General features: G+C 62.7%; 3 protein-coding genes across 9 annotated transcripts in view; 2 read left to right on the top strand and 1 right to left on the bottom strand.

Moving 5' to 3' along the window:
• Window positions 1–517: 517 nt before the first annotated feature.
• Window positions 518–2505, top strand: LOC141963838 (haptoglobin-like). Its single transcript, XM_074913525.1, has 5 exons — window positions 518–631; window positions 951–1012; window positions 1137–1238; window positions 1448–1522; window positions 1684–2505. Exons 1-5 carry the CDS (start codon window positions 627–629, stop codon window positions 2451–2453), a joined length of 1014 nt encoding a protein of 337 aa, XP_074769626.1. The 5' UTR covers window positions 518–626; the 3' UTR covers window positions 2454–2505.
• A 373-nt stretch (window positions 2506–2878) lies between these two features.
• On the top strand, window positions 2879–12930 carry DHX38 (DEAH-box helicase 38). Its single transcript, XM_074913510.1, has 26 exons — window positions 2879–3367; window positions 3797–3984; window positions 4142–4246; window positions 4677–4842; window positions 4957–5075; window positions 5166–5242; window positions 5360–5515; window positions 6145–6306; window positions 6392–6499; window positions 7392–7504; window positions 7607–7744; window positions 7992–8178; window positions 8264–8449; window positions 8866–9006; window positions 9188–9298; window positions 9374–9490; window positions 9707–9814; window positions 9930–10042; window positions 10456–10664; window positions 10742–10896; window positions 10974–11129; window positions 11203–11337; window positions 11414–11539; window positions 11935–12030; window positions 12398–12519; window positions 12661–12930. Exons 1-26 carry the CDS (start codon window positions 3045–3047, stop codon window positions 12743–12745), a joined length of 3702 nt encoding a protein of 1233 aa, XP_074769611.1. The 5' UTR covers window positions 2879–3044; the 3' UTR covers window positions 12746–12930.
• Window positions 12916–19506, bottom strand: part of PMFBP1 (polyamine modulated factor 1 binding protein 1) — a 130072-nt gene continuing 123481 nt past the window's right edge. For all 7 annotated transcript variants that reach the window (XM_074913518.1, XM_074913519.1, XM_074913521.1 and 4 more), the window contains 11 exons: window positions 17360–17820; window positions 17015–17151; window positions 15978–16091; window positions 15237–15439; window positions 14977–15130; window positions 14516–14704; window positions 14232–14387; window positions 13986–14153; window positions 13554–13663; window positions 13203–13473; window positions 12916–13023 (listed from right to left, as the gene is read on the bottom strand). In XM_074913518.1, the coding sequence (XP_074769619.1) occupies window positions 13203–13473; window positions 13554–13663; window positions 13986–14153; window positions 14232–14387; window positions 14516–14704; window positions 14977–15130; window positions 15237–15439; window positions 15978–16091; window positions 17015–17151; window positions 17360–17378 (1521 nt within the window). In that variant the 5' untranslated portion in view covers window positions 17379–17820 and the 3' untranslated portion in view covers window positions 12916–13023. The remainder of the gene's footprint in view (window positions 13024–13202; window positions 13474–13553; window positions 13664–13985; window positions 14154–14231; window positions 14388–14515; window positions 14705–14976; window positions 15131–15236; window positions 15440–15977; window positions 16092–17014; window positions 17152–17359; window positions 17821–19506) is intronic.

Raw genomic sequence — 19506 nt, 5'->3', positions numbered from 1 at the left:
CAGTCCCTCAGAGCCTGCAGCAATCTGGCGTGGACACACTGCACCCCTCGGCCAGCTGGGCTGGCACTGCCCAGGGCTCCATCAGCACCGCGCCCTGCTGAGCCCCGGCCATGCGGGGTGGCTGTCAGGGAGTGCCCCGGCTGCAGGCAGAGCCAGGCCCGGGATGGGATGGGACTTGGCTCCTGTGCCCCAGCTTTGCCTGCCAGCACTGGGGGGCTGCTTGGTGCCCCCACGGGGACAACTCTAGGTTTGGCAGGGAGCAGGGGTTGGCTCTGCTTTCTGTGAACCTCAGCTGGTGTCACCGCGCCAAGGCACCAGCGTCTGCAGCCAGATCCCTCCCTGTATACTTTTAACTGCAAAATCCCGGAAACTCTTGGCACGCTGGCTTCCTGTGGGGGCTTGGCTGCCTTCCCGGGAGCCTCTGCCAGGCCGGCCGTGAGCCAGGCGGGGAGTTTTGTGCTTCTCCTGCTGGGAAAGGTGCTGGCTGCCCATGACAGGGTCAGGAGGTCTGGAGCACACGGGGCTGCACCAGGGCGCGGGAGGTGGCAATAAAAGGGATGAGGAGGGAGCTCTGAGCAGCATCAGCCTGCAGAAGGAGGCTGCTGTGAGGAGAGGGAGCTGTGACCATGGGGTGAGCGACACTGTGTCCCTGCGTGTGTTCGGTGCCGTGTCCGTCCTGCTTGCCTGGTTGAGGACCTGGGCCCGCCATGGGCTGCGACAGGACCCGTGTTGGGCCTGGAAACGCTCTGGGTCACAACACTGCAGCCTTGTCCTCCACGGCTGTGTCTGATGGGCAACCCCAGGGGTGGGGGGTCGGCCCTCTGCCCTCCCGGGGAGAGACCTGGCGGGATGGGGGAGGATCCTGGCCGAGGCACTGGTCTTGGTGGAGCCCACAGCCTGGGAGCAGTGGGGTAGGACCCTCTGCTGAGCGTGCCCTCTCTTCCCTGCAGGCCTGCGGTGCTGCTGATCGCTGGCCTGGCCTGGACCGTGCTGGAGACCACAACTACCACTGGTACCTTTCAGGGCAAGGGTGGGAGCGCTGGGGCTCGGATGGAGCCAAGGGGCAGCTTGGCAGGGAGCAGGTGTGGGGCAGGAAGATGAGGGCTGGAGAGGGACCTAGTGTTCTGTGCCTGCAGAGTGGAGCTGCACAAAGCCTGCGGAGATCGAACACGGCTACGTGGAGCACCTCATCCAGTACCGTTGCAACCCGCACTATCGGCTGCGTGGCACCGGGGACGGTGAGGCGTGGGTGTGGCGCCGGGGCATGGGGCTTCTCCCTGGCTCCAGGGGACAGTGGGGCTGCCCCGATGAAGCACGATGCAGCCCCCCGGGGTACCCCTGCTACCCAAGCCCTGGGGAAGAACGAGGACCTCCACGCCTCCCTGGCTGCAGGGCCCTTCCTTCCCCCCTCGCAGGGCAGGGGTGCTGACTCTGGTTTCCCCCAAAGGCACGTACAGGTGTGATGAGGATCACACGTGGGTGAGCCCTGAAGCTGGCAAGGAGGTGCCTGTCTGCGAGCCAGGTGAGAGCAGAGGGACAGGGGGTGGGGCTGGAGGGGCCGGGCAGCGGGGGGGCTCTGAGCTCTCTGCCTGGGCAGCTGCTCTCAACCCCTGTCTGCAGTGCTGCTCCCTGGGGCTGCTGTGGGCCCGGGGGCTCACCGGGGCCCTGTTCTGCCCCGTGCAGTGTGCGGGAAGCCGAAGAACCCCCCCAGGCAGATGCAGCGCATCATTGGGGGCCTGCTGGCTCAGAAGGACAGCTTCCCGTGGCAGGGCCGGCTGGTAACCCGCCACAACCTCACTGTGGGGGCCACGCTCATCAGCGACCAGTGGCTGCTGACCACGGGCAGGAACGTCTACCTGAACCACACTGTGGATGCCAAGCCTGAGGAGATCGCCCCGACGCTGCAGCTCTTCCTGGGCAGCCAGAAGCAGAATCAGCCTGCCTTGGATATTGAGCGCGTGGTGCTGCACCCCGCCTACCCCGAGGCTGTGGATCTTGCCCTGCTGAAGCTCAAGCAGAAGGTGCCCCTCGGGGATGAGGCAATGCCCATCTGCCTGCCCCAGAAAGACTATGTGCACCCGGGGCAGGTGGGTTACGTCTCGGGCTGGGGCCGCGGCGCTACCTTTGCCTTTCCCGACATGCTGAAGTACGTGATGCTGCCGGTGGCGGAGGAGGAGCAGTGCCGGCAGTACTACGAGGCGCGGAACGCGTCCTACTGGGTCCAGCCCACCCTTAGCAATGACACCTTCTGCGTGGGCATGAGCGAGCTACGTGAGGACACGTGCTACGGGGACGCTGGTGGCGCCTTCGCCGTGCAGGACCCCGACGATGACACCTGGTACGCAGCCGGCATCCTCAGCTACGACAAGACATGTACGGCCTCCAAGTACGGCGTCTACGTGGATGTGCGGCGTGTCCTGGCCTGGGTCAAGGAGACGGTGGCGGCCGGCTGAGGCGGGGCCACAGGAGAATAAAACTGCCCTGCACCTGTCTGCAGGCTCTGTCTGTCTGTCTGTCTGTCTTGTCTGTGCGCGGGGGTGCGCGCGGCCATGTCTGTCGGTGCAGGGGGGTGAGCGAGTGAGCTCTGCCCCGGGGCGGGGCTGCCAGGCGGTGTCTGCGGGGTCCCCCGGGGCTGCCCGGGGGGTCTCCCCCCGCCCCGATGTGGGTGTCCGTGGGGTCTCCCCGGCCCCGCCCGTTTCCCCAGTTTTCCACTTCCGTCCGCGCCCTTCACACCCGGAAGTCCACATGCGGCCACGTGACCCCAGTTTACCCACTCCGGAAGTTCGGGGGCGCGGCTGCGTCTTGTCTAGCCGTACACAGACTCTCTGGAGGCCGCTCCTCCTATAGGCTCTGGCCGCTCTCTCCATGGTGCGAGGGGCTAGAGCGGCTCCTCTCGCAGTGCACTGTGGGGCGGCCATGGCGGCGCTCAGCGAGCGGGTTTACGGTCGCTGAGGCAACTGCTCACAGGTGCCGGGTCTGTGGGACCGGGTCCGCGCCGCGCTCCGGGGCCCGTCCTCCCGCCGGCGGCCGGCGGGGCAGCGGCCATGGCCGAGGCGAGCGAGGAGTCGCTGCACCGGCTGGCGGGGATGAGCCCCGAGGCCGGCGGGCTGGTCCCGCGGAGGCGCAGCGCCGCCGCCGAGCAGCACGTCTTCAAGGCGCCGGCGCCTCGGGCCTCCTTGTTGGGCCTGGATGTGCTGGCGGCCCAGAAGCGGCGGGAACGCGAGGAGGAGGCAGCCGGGGGAAAACAGTCCCGGGTCTCCTCCTACAAGGACTGGGAAGAGGGCCGCGACGAGGCGGGCAGCGCCGAGGAGGAGGACGAGGAGGAGGAGGGGACCGGTCGGAGTGGCCGGAGCGCTCGCAAGGACAGGTGAGGTCTGCGGGGCGGGTCCTGGCGCTCTACAGCCGCTGGGTCCCCGCCGGGGGAAGGAGCGCGGGGGGTGAGCGCTTTGTCGGGCGGGCTGCAACCCCTCATGTCGGGAGAGCTCTGCAGATCTCGGGGGAGGGCCCCGAGGTCGTCTTGCCACAGTTCTTTCGCTGGTGCTGCCCGGACGTTTTATGGGTGGGAGCCCTTTCCTCTGCTGTTGGGCCTGCAAACACCAGCCCCGAGACTGTTGCTTCCTGATGCCTGGAGGCAGTGGCCTGCTCGGTAGCAAAGGGTCCAAGCGCATCAGGGGACCCAGAGAGCACTAACCATAAACTTCTGCTGTAGCAGAGGTTACAACTATGCGAGACAAGTCAAAGGCGAGACGTTCCTCAGCACTTTTGAGCTTTCCTTCTCTCTGCTCTGCCTTTCCAGGCATTACCGTTCTGTCCACATGGAAACACCTTCCTACACAGGGGGTGTGAGCGAGGAGTTTTGGGAGCGCAACCGGCAGCGGGAAAGGGAGCGTCGGGAACATGGTGTCTTTGCCTCCTCCAAGGAGGAGAAGGAACGAAAGAAGGAACGGAGCAGGGATCGGGACCACGATCGTAAACGGGACCGTGGTAACTGCTCAGAGACCTTTGTGACTCTTCCTGCTTAGGCTTTGGGCTTGTCCCTCAGCCTGCCTGTAGTCTTCAGCTAACGTTCGTGGTGTTTTCTGCAGCAGACTTGGAAAGCCCGTTTGTGCACTGGGCACCTGATCTTACTCTCTTTTTGCAGAAGAGCGGGACAGAAGTCGCCACAGCAGCAGATCAGAGAGAGATGGCTTATCAGAGCGAAGCAGCAGGAGGAGTGAACCAGAGAGTCCCAGACATCGGCCTAAAGGTAGGAGTGGAACCTGGTGGAGTTCTTGTGTGAGACCTGACAGGAAGGGGCTTGTTTGTTATTATTTTTTTGTTTGTTTCTTGCTGGTTTTGTCAGGACAAGTACCGGTAGAAAAGTCTGTATCTTTTAATGTTTGTTATTAGAGCAAGCATAAAACTCCTAGCTTGACCTGGGTCTATGAGCAATCTGCCAGCTGTGTTTGTGAAAATCTGACTGATCTCTGTGCAGTGGGGTTTGCTCTGGGTCTGTGTGATAGAAAAATGTGATCCTTTGGTAATTTTCCTTGGAATTGCTGGTTGAGGCCCTCCTCTTAGAGGGAGGACCAATGGTTACCCTCTCTCTGTGCTCCTTGCTAGAAAGTGTAAGGTGGGTCCAGGTGCCTGGGGCTGCTGTTTGAACATCAGGTGTCAAACCCCATCTCCTCTGACAGATGCAGCCACACCATCTCGCTCCAGCTGGGAGGAAGATGATAGTGGGTACAGCAGCACCCGTCGCTCACAGTGGGAATCTCCCTCCCCTGTGCCTTCCTGTCGAGACTCAGAGCGCAGCCACCGGGCGTCATCGCTGCGGGACACAGACCGGAGAGACCGGGACAGGTATCGGTGCCCCCAGCTGTGGCTGTGAGCTGCTGAGCTGCAGGAAGGGGAGGGCCTGTGTAAGGGCAGCGCCTGGCTGCGGGCAGCAGTTCCTCCCTGGTGCTGTTTTTGCAGGTCCGTGAGGAGCAGGTACTCGGATAAGACGCCCTTGCCCACCCCATCGTACAAATACAATGAGTGGGCTGACGACCGGAGGCACCTGGGGGCCACGCCGCGGCTGTCCAGAGGGAGAGGTGAGGAGCCGGGGCCGGGCAGCGGCGGGATCCCCCTCCCCTGCTCACGGGGCCAGGCTCTGGGGTTTCCGACGGGGCTCACCCCTGCAGGGCGGCGTGCGGACGGGGAGGAGGGCATCGCCTTTGAGACGGAGGAGGAGCGGCAGCAGTGGGAGGATGACCAGCGGGTGAGGGCCCACAGCGGGCACATGGCGGGGGGTGGGGGGTTGGCTGCTCCCGCGGCCGCACTGGGAGCCTGCCCGGCCTCGCCGGCGGGGCTCAGGGTTGCGCCTCTCCCCTCCCAGCAAGCGGATCGGGACTGGTACATGATGGACGAGGGCTACGATGAGTTTCACAACCCCTTGGCCTACTCCTCCGAGGAGTATGTGAAGAAGCGGGAGCAGCACTTGCACAAGCAGAGGCAGAAGCGCATCTCGGCGCAGCGGCGGCAGATCAACGAGGTGGGGCGGGACGCGGGGTCGGCTGCTCTGCGCGGGTCCGTTCTGCTGCCCCTTGAGAGATCCGCCTGCTGCCAGCGAGGGCTGAGCCCTTGCTCTCAGCTGGAGCAGGACAGTCTGTGTCCTGGCCCAGACTGAACGAGGCTCACGGGGAAACTTGTTCAGTTCCCTTGGGAAGCGCAGCCCCCGCCATCGGAGTGACTGCGCTGGGCCACAGTGTCCAGGGCGACAGGAAGGCAGCGGGCTGGGCTCCTGCTGGTTTGGGGCTGAGTTACAGCACAGGGGTTGTCTGCTAGTGGTCCAGTGGACACTGGGGACTGCTAGGATTATGCCCAGGTTTCCTGGCTTATTCTGGGTGTGGCAGGGCCTTGCAGACTGTGTCTGTCCTGCCTGTCCTTGGAGACAGTCCTGCAGAGCACGTACTTCATACAGTTGCTCACTCCGTTTCCTGTACCGTGCTGCTTTCAGTTGCTCTTCCTCCCTCAGCTCTCACTGTCAGGCTCCCTTGGTGGGAACCATCAGTCTCATCCTGTTGTGGGTGCAGGGCCCAGATCTGAGCTCAGAGTTCTGGTGTTATCTCTTGGGCTTTCTGGGCGGCTTCTGTGTATTTCCTGATACATTGTTTCCCGCAGGATAATGAGCGCTGGGAGACGAATCGCATGCTGACCAGTGGTGTGGTTCATCGGATTGAAGTGGACGAAGATTTTGAGGAGGATAACTCTGCTAAAGTGCATCTGTTGGTGCACAACCTGGTGCCCCCTTTCCTGGATGGAAGGATTGTCTTCACCAAGCAGGTAGGAACCGTGGCTGCAGACGCTGACAGCAGGGAGCCCCGCAAGCGTGAGCTCTCTCTGCTGAAGAAATGTCTCTTTCCTCTAGCCAGAGCCAGTCATCCCTGTCAAGGATGCCACTTCAGATTTGGCCATCATAGCCCGGAAAGGTAGCCAGCTGGTGCGCAAGCACAGGGAGCAGAAGGAGCGTAAGAGGGTATGCTGCAACCTGGCTGTGTGCATGTTGTGCGGTGCCTCGCAGGCTCTGGCTGGGCTTTGCAGAAGGCAGGCTGTGGTGGCAATGGCGATAAGGAGTTCGTATTTTTACAACCTGGGATATCCTGCCAGCCCAGCTCATTGCGTTGTCTCATAAGCAGCTGCTGTGGTGTGTTTTCCTCGGGCACTGCCTGGGACGTGAATTACTGTGCACTTGTGCAGAGGATTCTGATCCAAAGGGCGTTGGGATCGCGGGAGAAGAGAGCGGGTGAAGAGCGCGGGGTGGTTCAGGGATAGTCAGCAGTCAGTGTGGTGGCAAGGTCTGTCCTGTCATGTCTCAGGAGAAGAGTTGTGAGGAAGAATACACAGAAAGGTAGCTTATTAGTTTTTGGGGGTGTTTTCTAGGCACTTTCTCTAAAGCTTATGTGATAGCTGTGGGGAAAGCACAGACTGTTCCTTGTGAATTGAAACTGAGCTGGATTGTAGCTGCATGTACATATGAGTGGAAGGGAGGTGGAAGCTGGCCTGATGTCAGAGGCAGGGGCAAACAGGAAGGTGGGAGAGAGACCTGTGAGCACCTGTCAGGAGCAGGAAGACTATCTCTGGTTCAGATTTGTGTTGGTTTAAATTCAAATTAAATGAAAGGGTCAGCAGCTGGAACCAATTTCTTAGGAGGCAGTTGGTCACTCTGTGCCTGAAGTCTCCGTATCGAGACCGGTGTCTGACAGCTCTGCTCCAGTTCACTGGGAAGAGGAGGGCTTGGTGTAGGAATGTGGGGGGTGTTCTGCACGGTGGCGCTGGGGAACTGTGGGGCTAACAGTTCCCCAGGTCTTAAGAGGAAGGATTTGTCAGTGCTTGCTGTGGCAAAGTTATGCTGTTCTCTGTCCTTCCAGGCTCAGCATAAGCACTGGGAGCTGGCGGGCACAAAACTGGGAGACATTATGGGGATCAAGAAAGAGGAGGAAAAGGATGAGATGGTGACAGAAGATGGCAAAGTGGATTACAGGTAGGAGCTTGGTTTGAATTGCTCCTGCTCAGCTGGTGATGGTGGCTGTAGGTGTCGCAAAGTGTGTGAGAGGCAGTTTTAAGACTTCTGCTGTTTCCTTAGGACTGAGCAGAAGTTCGCCGAACACATGAAAGAAAAAAGCGAAGCCAGCAGTGAGTTCGCCAAGAAGAAATCAATCCTGGAGCAGAGGCAGTATCTGCCCATCTTTGCTGTGCAGCAGGAGCTGCTCTCCATCCTCAGGTATGGCAGCTGGGGAGCAGGTCACGGAGCACCCGCAGGGCACTGGCCTACAGCTCAGGAGCCCAAGTGAGAAATTCTGGATACGTGGTGCGTTCGGAAGCTGCACCCTCGAGAAACGCAGCCTGTGGCTTGTGCAGTCGGTGGCGGCTCTCCTGCCCGGGCAGGCCGGTGCTTGGGCAGCCAGCCAGAGCTGTGAATGCAGAAGCCCTTTGTGGTGTGCGAGGAGAGACCCTTTTCCTTTCTTCAGAGACAACAGCATTGTGATTGTGGTGGGGGAGACGGGGAGCGGGAAGACAACCCAGCTGACGCAGTACCTGCACGAGGACGGCTACACGGACTATGGCATGATCGGCTGCACGCAGCCGCGCAGGGTGGCTGCCATGTCGGTCGCCAAGCGGGTCAGCGAGGAGATGGGGGTGCGCCTGGGCGAGGAGGTGAGTCTGGCAGCCTGGCGGGTGCAGCTGGGGGACAGGGAGGCCGGGGGGCTGTTGGAAGACTGGCGGGTATCTGCCCTCCCAGGTGGGCTACGCCATCCGCTTTGAGGACTGCACGTCCGAGAACACGGTGATCAAATACATGACAGATGGGATCCTGCTGCGGGAGTCACTGCGAGAGGCCGACCTGGACAACTACAGCGCCATCATCATGGATGAGGCGCACGAGCGCTCGCTCAACACCGACGTGCTCTTTGGCCTGCTCCGGGAGGTGGGTGCGAGCCCACAAGGGCGGCAGCACGGGGCACGCGAGCTGGTCCTAAAGCAGAGCGCTGGCAGACACAGCCCTTCTCTCCCCGCTCCGGGAGAGCTGCCACACCTCTGGCTGCTGGCCCCTGGTTCTGGGCTGTTAGATCTCCCCCAGAGCCCCAGTGCTGCCAGAGGCTGGCTGATGGCCAGAAACTGTCGGCACAGAGATCTTTGTTGGCCTAAGACTTCCTGAATGGAGGCCAGTGGGTCTTTTTAACTGCACAGCTCATACAGCGTCCATGTTCCCTGGCGTCAGTGGCCAGTGCCTCTAGAGTACAGCAGCAGCTCTGTGCTGTGCTGTTGTCTCAGGAATAATAGAAGCAGCCTGCAGGATGCACAACTGCCCCTTCCTTATCGTTCCTTTCATCTGCTTTCTAGGTGGTGGCCCGACGCTCAGATCTGAAGCTTGTTGTCACCTCGGCCACCATGGATGCAGATAAATTTGCCTCCTTCTTTGGGAACGTTCCCATCTTCCACATTCCTGGGCGCACTTTCCCTGTTGATATTCTCTTCAGCAAGGTACGGTCAGCGTTGCAGAGGGAGGTTCTGTTGTGACAGGAGGGGGTTGTGACTGGGGTGTACTGTGCTCTGTGGTGGGCAGAAAGGACAGAGGAGGGGCAGCCATGCTGTGATGCAGTCTTGCACACAGGATGGGGCAGGTGAGGTTGTTGGTGTCTCTAACCCCGGTTGTGCCTTTCAGACTCCACAAGAGGATTATGTGGAGGCTGCAGTGAAACAGGCCCTGCAGGTCCATTTGTCTGGTGCTCCTGGAGACATCCTCGTCTTCATGCCTGGCCAGGAGGACATAGAGGTGAGCCGGGAGGGCAGGCGCTGTCCTACACCCCCGTTGTTTTAATCTTAGGTTTACCCCCTTCATTGTGTCTAGGTGACCTCAGAGCAAATCGTGGAGCACCTTGAGGAGCTGGAGAAGGCACCTGCTCTGGCTGTACTGCCTATCTATTCTCAGCTACCTTCGGACCTGCAGGCCAAGATCTTCCAGAAGGTGCTGATGTGTGCTCTGGGATGGCGTGGGGACAGGGGACACTAGTGCATGGGAGACTGCTGAGCATGGGCGAGCCGTGCAGACCTGCCTTTGTACTGCACGTGGAGGGGGAGAGAAGCCCTGTGCTCCTCTCCTGGGTTCTGTTCCCGCTCTGCTCTTCCTCGGTGGTGCAGAGGCCCTTGCCCAGGCTCTGACGGATGGGCACTGTGCTTGCAGGCCCCAGACGGCGTCAGGAAGTGCATCGTTGCCACCAACATTGCAGAGACCTCGCTGACGGTGGATGGCATCATGTTTGTCATTGACTCTGGCTACTGCAAGTTGAAGGTAAACCTGGATTTCCTGTACTGCTTACGTCTGACACGGAGGCTGGGCTGAGGGAATTCTGTGGTAGTGACCCAGCCTTCTTCATACTTCAGTCTGTTCTCCTTGTGCCCTGCAGGTTTTCAACCCCCGCATAGGCATGGATGCGCTGCAGATCTACCCCATCAGTCAAGCCAATGCCAACCAGAGGGCAGGCCGAGCTGGCCGAACGGGGCCAGGACACTGCTTCAGGTGGGCACGTCCTGTCGTGCCTGCAGCTTGCCATTGGGTTATATATATTTTTTTTTTCTCGCTGGAGCTGTTTGTTGTATTGAACTTCTCGGGTGATGAGTAGTATTATCTTGAAGTTCTGGCGGCCTGCAGTAGGCAGGCCTTGAGGCCTTCTCTTCTGGACCCAGGGCCTCCGCAGAGGAGAGGATATGCTCCTGTTTCTTCCCTTGCCCATCGTCCCCTGTGGCTGCTCTGCCCTCGGTGCTTTCGGTAACAGCCACGCCAAACGCAACTCTCACAAGGCTTTGCTTTGGGACTGGTCTGTGCCCGGGGAAGGACTGTGTTTGCGGGGCTGTACACTGTGCTGCAGCCTGGGCGCCCACACGTTGCCAGGGTCCCACACAGGGTGACTGGTGCATGCTCCTGCTCCCCAGGCTCTACACCCAGAGTGCCTACAAGAATGAGCTGCTGACAACCACGGTGCCCGAGATCCAGCGCACCAACCTTGCCAACGTCGTGCTTTTGCTGAAGTCCCTGGGTGTGCAGGACCTGCTGCAATTCCACTTCATGGATCCGCCCCCCGAGGACAACATGCTGAACTCCATGTACCAGCTGTGGATCCTGGGGGCCCTGGATAACACAGGTACTGGCTGCTGGGGCCAGCTGTCGGCCCTTGGGCCTGGTGCCTGTCCAGCTGCTGATCCTGTGCTGTCCCTGCAGGTGGCCTGACCTCAACAGGACGTCTCATGGTAGAGTTCCCGCTGGATCCCGCGCTCTCCAAAATGCTCATTGTCTCCTGTGACATGGGCTGCAGCTCTGAGATCTTGCTCATTGTCTCCATGTTGTCTGTGCCTGCCATCTTTTATCGGCCTAAGGTACCTCCTTGCTCTTTAAGCAGTTTGGGGTCTTCCCCTGCCCTTTGACTAACCGGTGTCCTTTGCTCACCCTTCAGGGCCGAGAGGAGGAGAGTGACCAAGTGCGGGAGAAATTTGCTGTCCCAGAGAGTGATCACTTGACTTACTTGAATGTGTATCTGCAGTGGAAGAACAACAGCTATTCTACGCTGTGGTGCAACCAGCACTTCATCCACGCCAAGGCCATGCGGAAGGTGCGGCTGCGTCGAGGGGCACGGGGGGGGCAGCCGTGCGCTGGACAGGCCCTGACTGCTGCTCGCTTGGCAGGTGCGGGAGGTGCGTGCCCAGCTCAAGGACATCATGGTGCAGCAGCGGATGAGCCTGGCGTCCTGTGGGACTGACTGGGACATTGTCAGGAAGTGCATCTGTGCTGCCTATTTCCACCAGGCTGCAAAGCTGAAGGTGAGAGGCGTCTCTGCTAGCCCGGGGGCCGAGGCCCTGTCTGGGAGCAGCAGGCTGACCACGCTCCCCTCTGCAGGGTATCGGGGAGTATGTGAACATCCGCACGGGCATGCCCTGCCACCTGCACCCCACCAGCTCTCTGTTTGGCATGGGCTACACGCCAGACTACATCGTCTATCACGAGCTGGTCATGACCACCAAGGTGAGCTGGAGCTGCGGGCTGGCAGAAAGGGTGCGGGGTGCTCCAAGGGAGGTGGAGGGCTGTGCTGGGATACTGGGATTTCAGAAGGGCAGTGCTGAGCCGTTCTCATCTATACCAGCCAGGCACGTCTGTGTCACCTGCAGAGTCCTGTTTGTCCCTTTCCCAATGTTTTTCCTGGCCTCTGTGGGACACATTTGAACCCCTCTGAGGTCTCACTGAGTCCAGCCCATGGTAGCTTCCAAGGCCAGGAGGAATTGTCCGGCAGGGGTATGGTCCTAGTCTGAGTACCACTGTCAGCGTGGGGGGTGGGAAGGGAGCTGCCACAGCTCTGGAAAGGGTGCCCAGGCCCTGGGAGTGCCGCTCTGCTATCCTGATCCTTCCTTGTGTCCCTGCAGGAATACATGCAGTGTGTCACTGCCGTGGATGGAGAGTGGCTGGCGGAGCTGGGCCCCATGTTCTACAGTATCAAACACGCCGGCAAGTCACGCCAGGTGAGTCTTCTGTGCAAGATGAGCCCCGCTGCCCTACCTCTTCGTGTGGGTGTGTGTCTGGAGGGGGGGTGTGTGGGTGTGTGTCTGGAGGGGGGGTGTGTGGGTGTGTGTCTGGAGGGGGGGTGTGTGGGTGTGTGTCTGGAGGGGGGGTGTGTGGGTGTGTGTCTGGAGGGGGGGTGTCTGGAGGGGGGGTGTGTGGGTGTGTGTCTGGAGGGGGGGTGTGTGTGTGTCTGGAGGGGGTAGGGGGGTGGGTGTGTCTGGAGGGGTGTGTGTGTGTGTGTGTGTGTGTGTGTGTGTGTGTCTGTGCTGGCGCTGAGGGAATGGGCCAGCCTGCTGCCTGCCCCTCACCGGCTGCTGCCTCACCCAGGAGAACCGCCGCCGTGCCAAGGAGGAGGTGTCGGCCATGGAGGAGGAGATGGCTTTGGCTGAGGAGCAGCTGCGTGCGCGCCGGGAGGAGCAGGAGCGCCGCAACCCGCTGGGCAGCACGAGGTAGGTGCTGGCCCTGCCCGGCCAGGCGTTACCGGTTTAAGAGCAGTAGTGAGCTGCCTGGAGGATCCCGACTTCCCCTGGGTGCTGCAGTGCCAGGAAAGGTGGCACGTTCCACTAAGGGCCCTTGTCCTCTCCTGGCAGATCTACTAAAATCTACACCCCTGGGCGGAAGGAGCAGGGGGAGCCCCTGACGCCACGACGCACGCCAGCCCGCTTTGGCCTCTAAGGCAGCAGCGCCCGCTGCTTTGAGGCTTAAAGACTCCCAGGAGCAGCTGAGGGCCCAGCTCCTCTGATCACTGTACTGTGAGGTGCTCTACAGCCTGTGGCCCAGGAAGGCTTTGGTACTTGGCACTAATTTTGCTACAGAACAGAAAGAATTTTATTTGTTTAAAGGTTGTCAGTTTAATCCTTGCTTTGTTTTGCACTGCTTCTTGTCCTGGAGGTGTCAGGTGGGGGCACAGAGTGGTGCAGGGCTGGTTCCGTCTAGTCGTTGTCCTGTGGAGGCTGGGACAAGGCACAGAACTGCGCTGACCTAGAGGGCCAAGAGCCCAGCCCCGGCGCAGCGCTGGCCCGTGCTGCTGCAGAGGCAGCTCTCCCATGGCCGGTGCCCCAGGCAGGCAGCCCCGGCCTGGAGCAGGGGCCCAGCCCCACGTAGGCCAGGCTGTGCCCCCAGTCCTGCTCACCTACAGCCGCTCGTGCTTGTGCTCGCGTGTTCTGACCGCGAGGTACATGTTTTTCTCCTGCCCCCTGCCCCCTGCGTCCTGAAGATGCCTGGTGGGCAGGCTGGGGGGATGGGAGGAGGCGGGAGCATGGGCAGGCTGGCGGTTGTCCGTCTGTCCCCTGCACCCCTGTGGACAGCAGCAGTCTGCAGAGAGCTCGGCCCCGCTCCCCGTCAGCTCCACACTCTGCCCGCTTCGCTGCTGGATCTCGTGCCCTTGTCTCTCATGTAACTGCCTGGAAACAAGGTGTCAGCTGAGCGAGTGGTGGGAGGAGGCAGCCCCTGCCCCTCTGCCCTGGTGAGGCTCCTCACTCACATCCGCTGCGCCAGGTGCTGGCTGATGTTGACCAGCACCAGCTCCCTCTCCTTGTGCATCCGGCTGCTCTTGGGGCGTGCCAGAGCCTGGGAGGAGCGCAGGGTTTCTATCTGGAAAGAACGACACCCGTGACCCATGTGAGCCAGTGTGGCTGCTCTTCTGAGCCTCCGTGAGCCCGGGACTGGTTCCATGCTGAGGGGCTTCTGGCTAGCGATGGAGCAAAGGGGGCTAGTTCAAGGAGAAGGAGGTGTCCTGCCCTGTTGCTGCCAGACCCACAGCCTCCTCCCTTGGTGGCCTGTGATCTGCTGCCCCCTGTCCTGCCCTTTCCACCCCTCCCCTGCCTCTGGGTCAGGATCTGTCCCTCCCGGGTGCTGGGGCCCCAGCCTACGCTCCCGCCCTTGGGCCATGGTGCTGCCCTGCCCCATCCCGCACCTGCTCCGTGGCCTTGCTGAGCTCTTCCTTGAGGAACAACAGCTCCAACTTGCAAACCACCAGCTCCTCTTCTCGCGTAGCCAGAGCCCGCTGGCTGGCCCAGTGCAGCTGCTGCCAGTGCTGGGCTCGGCTGCTCAGCTCCCGCAGCTGCTCCCGCAAGGCCTGGGCCTGCCCGCGGTGCAAAGGCCGTGAGGGGCTGAGCGCAGCCACCCGCTGCCCTGTGCAGAGGCCTGGGGACACGCTCACCTCCTGCTTGCTCTGCTCCTGGCACCCCTGCAGCTCCCTCAGCTCCCAGAGGAGCTGCTGCCTCTCTTCCTCATAGGCCGCAGCCTTTGCCGCCTGCTCGGCTTTCTCTTGCTGGGCTTGGGCCAGCTCTGCCTGCAGCGTGGCCGTGTCCTGCGCCTGCGCGTGAAGTTGTGGGGCAGGGAGGGCGGTTGGCCAAGCCCTGGGCAGGCCGGGGCTCCCCCCAGGGCTCCCTGCAGTGCTTTGCTGGGGGCTGGCTGCGTCCTGCACCCCGTCCCTGCCCTCACCTCTTGCAGCAGCTCTGCCAGGCGCTTTCTGGTGGAGGCCGCTTCTTGCTGCAGGTCATGGATGGTCTCTGTGGCACCACTGAGCTGCTGTAGCCTTTGCTGCTCCCGGGCCCAGGTGGCTCCCAGCTCCTGCTCCAGCCGAGCCACGCTGTGCCGCAGGCCCTGGCTCTGCTCCTGCTCTGCCACCAGCTGCAGCGAGGACAGTGCGTGAGCGGGTGCTGCGCTGGGTCTGTGCCCTCTGCTGCTGCTGGTCCCCACTCACACCCCCCCCGCCCACAGACTTTGCTGCAGGGATTTATTCTCTCCTGGGGGTGCTCCCCCCCCCACGCCATCCCGCTCCCTGCCCTGCTGACAGCCCGGCTGCCCTTGCAGCTCCCCCTGCCCCTGGGTTATCCACGGGGGCAGGGGAGAGCGGGGCCGGGCTGCCGGGGGGGGCCTCGCAGGTCTTGCCCACTCCCTACCTGCTCCCTCAGGGCCTGGAGCTGCTCCTGGCTCCTCTGCAGCTTCTCCTGGGTGCAGGTGGCCGCGTGCATGTGCTGCAGCGCCTGCTCCAGGGTCGCCTGCTGCCTCCACTGCCACCCGCTCAGCTCTGCCCGCAGCCGCGCCGCCGGCTCCCTGAGGCAGGGCACAGCCTCAGCCCCACTGCCCTCGCTGCCCCGCAGCCTGGGCCGGGCCCGGCGTCAGCACAGCCCGCTCAGGGCCTGCCCTGACCCCTCCCTACCTGCTCGGAGCCGCTGCAGCCTCGCTGCTGCCTGCTGGCTTCGGCCCTGCTGGTCCCTCAGCTTTGGTCTCACCATGGGCCCGGGGCCGTGTGTCCCCCTCCAGGCACGGGCACGGCTGCTCCTCTGGGTGCTGCAGGACACTCGGGGCCGGGGCTGCTCGGAGCAGGCGGGCGCTGCCTCCCCCTACCCTGCCCCAGGGCTTCTGTGGGAAGCGGAGCCGGGCTCAGCCTCACAGCGCGGTTTTGCTCTCGTGGTCCCCCCGGGCTCGGGGAGCCCCGTCTGCAGCTTCCCAGAACTGCGTGGGGACGGGGTCTGCCCTGTAACGCCACACCGGGAGCTGCCGCAGAGGCTCGGGGAGCCTGGGCTGGGCCTGGCCCTTTCCCCCCGTACGGACGCACTGAGGTGCTTTGCTGCCGCACCCTCCAGCCGCGGGTGCGCTGACCCTTGGGGGTGTCAGATGTCCCCTCCCCACCACTCTGCCATCGGGGCAGGCCAGGGGCTGGGGCCACCGCGAGCGTGGAGCTCCAGTGTGCTGGCTGCAGGCTCCAGGCCTCACTTGTCCCAGGCCAGTGGCCCCAGGTGCCCCTCTCCTTGCCCGCTGCCCCTTTTTCAGCACTGCTTTGCTTGGCTGCCCCCAGCTGCCCGCGTCTGCCGCCGCCTGCACGCGCAGCGCAGCCCTGGCCGTGGGGTCCTGCCTGGCCCCACATGGGGGCTGTGGCCGCTGGGCTGCCTGCACTCACCTGCATGAGCAGCTCTGTGGGCTCCTCCCTCGGGATATCGTAGCTGGTGTCAGAATGGCTGTGGGCAGCCACGGAGGAGGTGACCTCTGTCTGCACCACCTCATCCTTCTGGTCCTGGAGAGAGAGGTATCGCTGGCCTGCGGGTACCCAGCTGGGTGTGGACCCCCTGCTGTGGACACAGAGGGCACTAAATCTGTGGGTGGCTTGGTGCTAGAATCTGGGTGGGTGCTAAATCTGTCCTGCATGTGGCTGAAGGACATCCCCGGCCCACCCCGGCGCTTGGCCACCAGCTGCTGCTGCAGGCAGGGTTGCTGGGCCTGCACGGTGCCTGGCCTGGCACAGGATGGCTCTCAGGGGCATGTGGCTGAGGGGAGGGGACTCTTGGAGTCCGGCTGGGGGCTGCTGTGCCTGGCAGTGGTACCTTGCCAATCACTGCCTGGTACTGCTGCATCAGAAAGGTGAAGTCCTGGTGCTTCTGCTCCACCTCACGCTCCTGCTGCTGCAGCTGGACCAGCCGCTCACGGTTCATGCCCCTGCAGAAGTCCAGGTCCAGCTGCAGTGCCTGCATTGAGGCCAGCACCTGCGCTGGCTCCAGCTTCTGCTGCTGTGCTGGGGGCTCCCCTCGCCGTGGCTCTGGCACCAGCACTTCTCTTTGGCCCTAGGACACAGAGTGAGCAGCACCCGTCTGGCTCGCTGCTGTGGCCAGCCCCTCTTGCCACTCCTGCCAGGCACTGGGGCAGGCCGACAGCACTGGCAGTTTGCTGCAGGGTTTGCTGCAGCGGAGCGTGCTGATGGCTGGTGGGTGCAGACTCCCCCCTAGGCAGCACCACGCTGCCTGTGTGCGAGGTGATGCCAGCGGGGGGGCAGCTGCAGCAGGCCTGGATGTCCCCAGCCCTTGTGCCCCGGGGGGGGGTGTGTGTGTGTGAACTGTCTGGGGGCACTGGCGAGGGCTGGCCAGGGCCTCCTGTAGCACCCGGCCACCAGCCTGCGGCTCTGTGACCAGCGCCTGGGGGGGGGTGGGGGGTGGCATCACTCACCAGGGGCTGCCAGGTCTCCGCCTCGGGCTGAAGCTGCTGGCTGGGGCTGCTCGGCTCTGGTGTTGCCTCCTCTGGTCCTGGCTGGCCCAGAAATGCAGAAACCTCCCCAGACGTGCCACATTTTGGCCACTCTCTCACTGCCAGAGGGACCACAACATGGGACAGGCCCTTCCTGCTTGCCCTGGACACCCCTCAGTCCCGGGGGGCACAGCCAGGGATGTCCCCCAGCCCTGCCCAGGGCACTTGCAGAAGCACCCCAGGGCCCCCCCCCCCCCCCCCCCCCCCCCCCAGCAGCACACACCCCCCTCCGTGGAGCGCAGCCACAACGCTGCCTGCAGCCCTCACCTGCGCCTTCGTGTGACATCCTCCTCCCTGGCTGCCCCGTCCCGGGCACACGGCGGCTCTGCCCTGCCCGCAGCCTGGGGACAGTGCCCGGAACCAGAACCTGGTGACCTCACGCTGGGAAACTGCTCCCGGTGCCAGTGCATCTGGGGAGCCCCATCCCCCCACGTGGCACCGCCGTACGTGTTGAGCCTTGTGGTACCCCTGTGCCACGGCCAGGCCTCTCCAGCCTGGCGCTGTCCTTGCACCCCCTTGTCTCTGTGCCGCACCCCCTTACACCATCCTGGGGCCATGCCCTGGCCCCGTTGCTGGCCCCAGGACGTGCTGCTGCTGGGTGCCGTTGTGACACGGCCGTGCGCCAGGGACACAGGCACAGCCACCTCCGCTGTGCTGCCCAGAGCCACGCCGGGTTCTCAGAGGAGCTGTTGATCACATCGGCTGAGGCCGCTGCTCCATGTTTCTCCCTGTCCAAAAGGGTAAAAATAACAGGAACAAGTTGTCGGAAATGAAATTTCAATTTCTCCACGCCCTTCCCTGTCCATGCAGCTTCCCAGCACAGATCAATAGTGTTTAGACAGCCAAGGAGGTTTTTTTTCCCTCTTAAAGCACCAGATCAATAGCAGAAAAAAAAAAAACCCAAACCCAAAACCCTCTGCCTGTGTGTGCGCTACAGTAAACGTGCTCAAATGGGGTGTGAGGGCCGAGGTGGGGGGTGGCCGGGCAGCGCAGCCCCGCAGCCCAGCACACCCTGTGGGGCACACCCCGTCAGGGCTGCAGGCCCCGCGCAAGGCTCAGTGTGACCCAGAAGCTTCTTGGGGCGAGCAGTGGCCGTGGGCAGAGAGAGGCTCTGAGGATGGAGACGAGCCTGGCTGCCAGCCCTGCTGTGGCTGTGGGAGTCGACAGAAAGGCAGATGGGCAGGAACACGTGCCGCAGCAAGGTGCTGGGGAGCCGGCAGGTGGCTTCCGCAAAGGGAAACGCTACCATGCACCCCCGCAGGGAATCGTCACCCAGGGCTTTTAGGAAAATGATCGTCTGGGGTGCAGGGGCTGAACTGGTGCTGGCAGGAGGAATCAGTGTGCAGCCTTGGCAGGCAGCAGCCTCCGGCTATTCCCAGGGCGCAGGAGACCTGCCCCGTCCCGGCGGGCCGCCCGCAGCAGGCGGGAGGCGCCGGGTACCACTTGCTGCCCAAGGGCCGGGCACGATGGTGACCAGCCGGAGAGGCAGGTGAGTGTGCGGCACTGCAGCCCCGTGAAAACCAGTCCCCAGAGGCACAACGCTGGTGGGGATGGGCTCGCTGGCTGGTGAAGTGGGGACTGCGCTGCCTCACGCGTGGCTGCACGGGGGGGCTCTGGGCACGGACCTGCCTGCTCCTGCCACAGGGCTCCCCGAGCTGCCACCCCTCACTGGCGCTCAGTGCAGTTTCACAGGTAAGTATTTGAACTGGAAATTTCCAAGGCCAAGCTGGGCCCAGAAGGTGAATGCAGATGTACCATAATAGAAATCATCGGTTGCCATGACGACCCGCTCCACCAGCGGGTCGCAGCCACAGGCGGTGGGAGCGGGTGCAGCACCAACAGTCCTGTGAGCAGGGCCACGTAACCCCCACTGTGCAGAACGCAATTGAATTTAGCCCTAATTTCTGCCAGTGCAAGGGAACAAAATTTCCCTGCAGATTTCAATCTTGTTCAGGCAGTGGCAGCCAGGGCAGAGCCCCTGCAGGGCACGGAGCCTCCACGGCTGCCCTCCGCGGCCCTGGTGCTCCGTCACAGCCTTATTGCTGCTTTAATTAAAGCCAGCTGCCCTCCCTGGGCAGTGCCCTGCACATCGCACATGCCGGGGCTCTGCCCAGCACACAGCAGCTTGGCATCGCTCTGCTCTCCTGCAGCAGGACGTGCCCAGAGCTGCAGCCCGCAGCTGCCGGGGCCTTTGCCACTTCGTCTGCCCTCGTTACGTGCGCAGCAGCCCAGGCTGTGGCCGCTGCCCGGCTGGTGGTTGCGGTGCCGTGCTGCGCTGTGTGAGCTGTGCTGTGTGTGCCACGCTGTCCTCAGCTGTGCTGCGCTGCACAGCCCCAGCCGCGGGCTCCCAGTGCCAGGGAGCTGTGACAGGGCTGCGTGTTGGGCTGGTGTCACCGGAGGTGGCTCTTGGCTGC

Source organism: Athene noctua, chromosome 9 (assembly GCF_965140245.1).
Source record: "Athene noctua chromosome 9, bAthNoc1.hap1.1, whole genome shotgun sequence".
NCBI lineage: Eukaryota > Metazoa > Chordata > Aves > Strigiformes > Strigidae > Athene > Athene noctua.
This window is presented reverse-complemented; position numbering and strand designations above follow the sequence as displayed.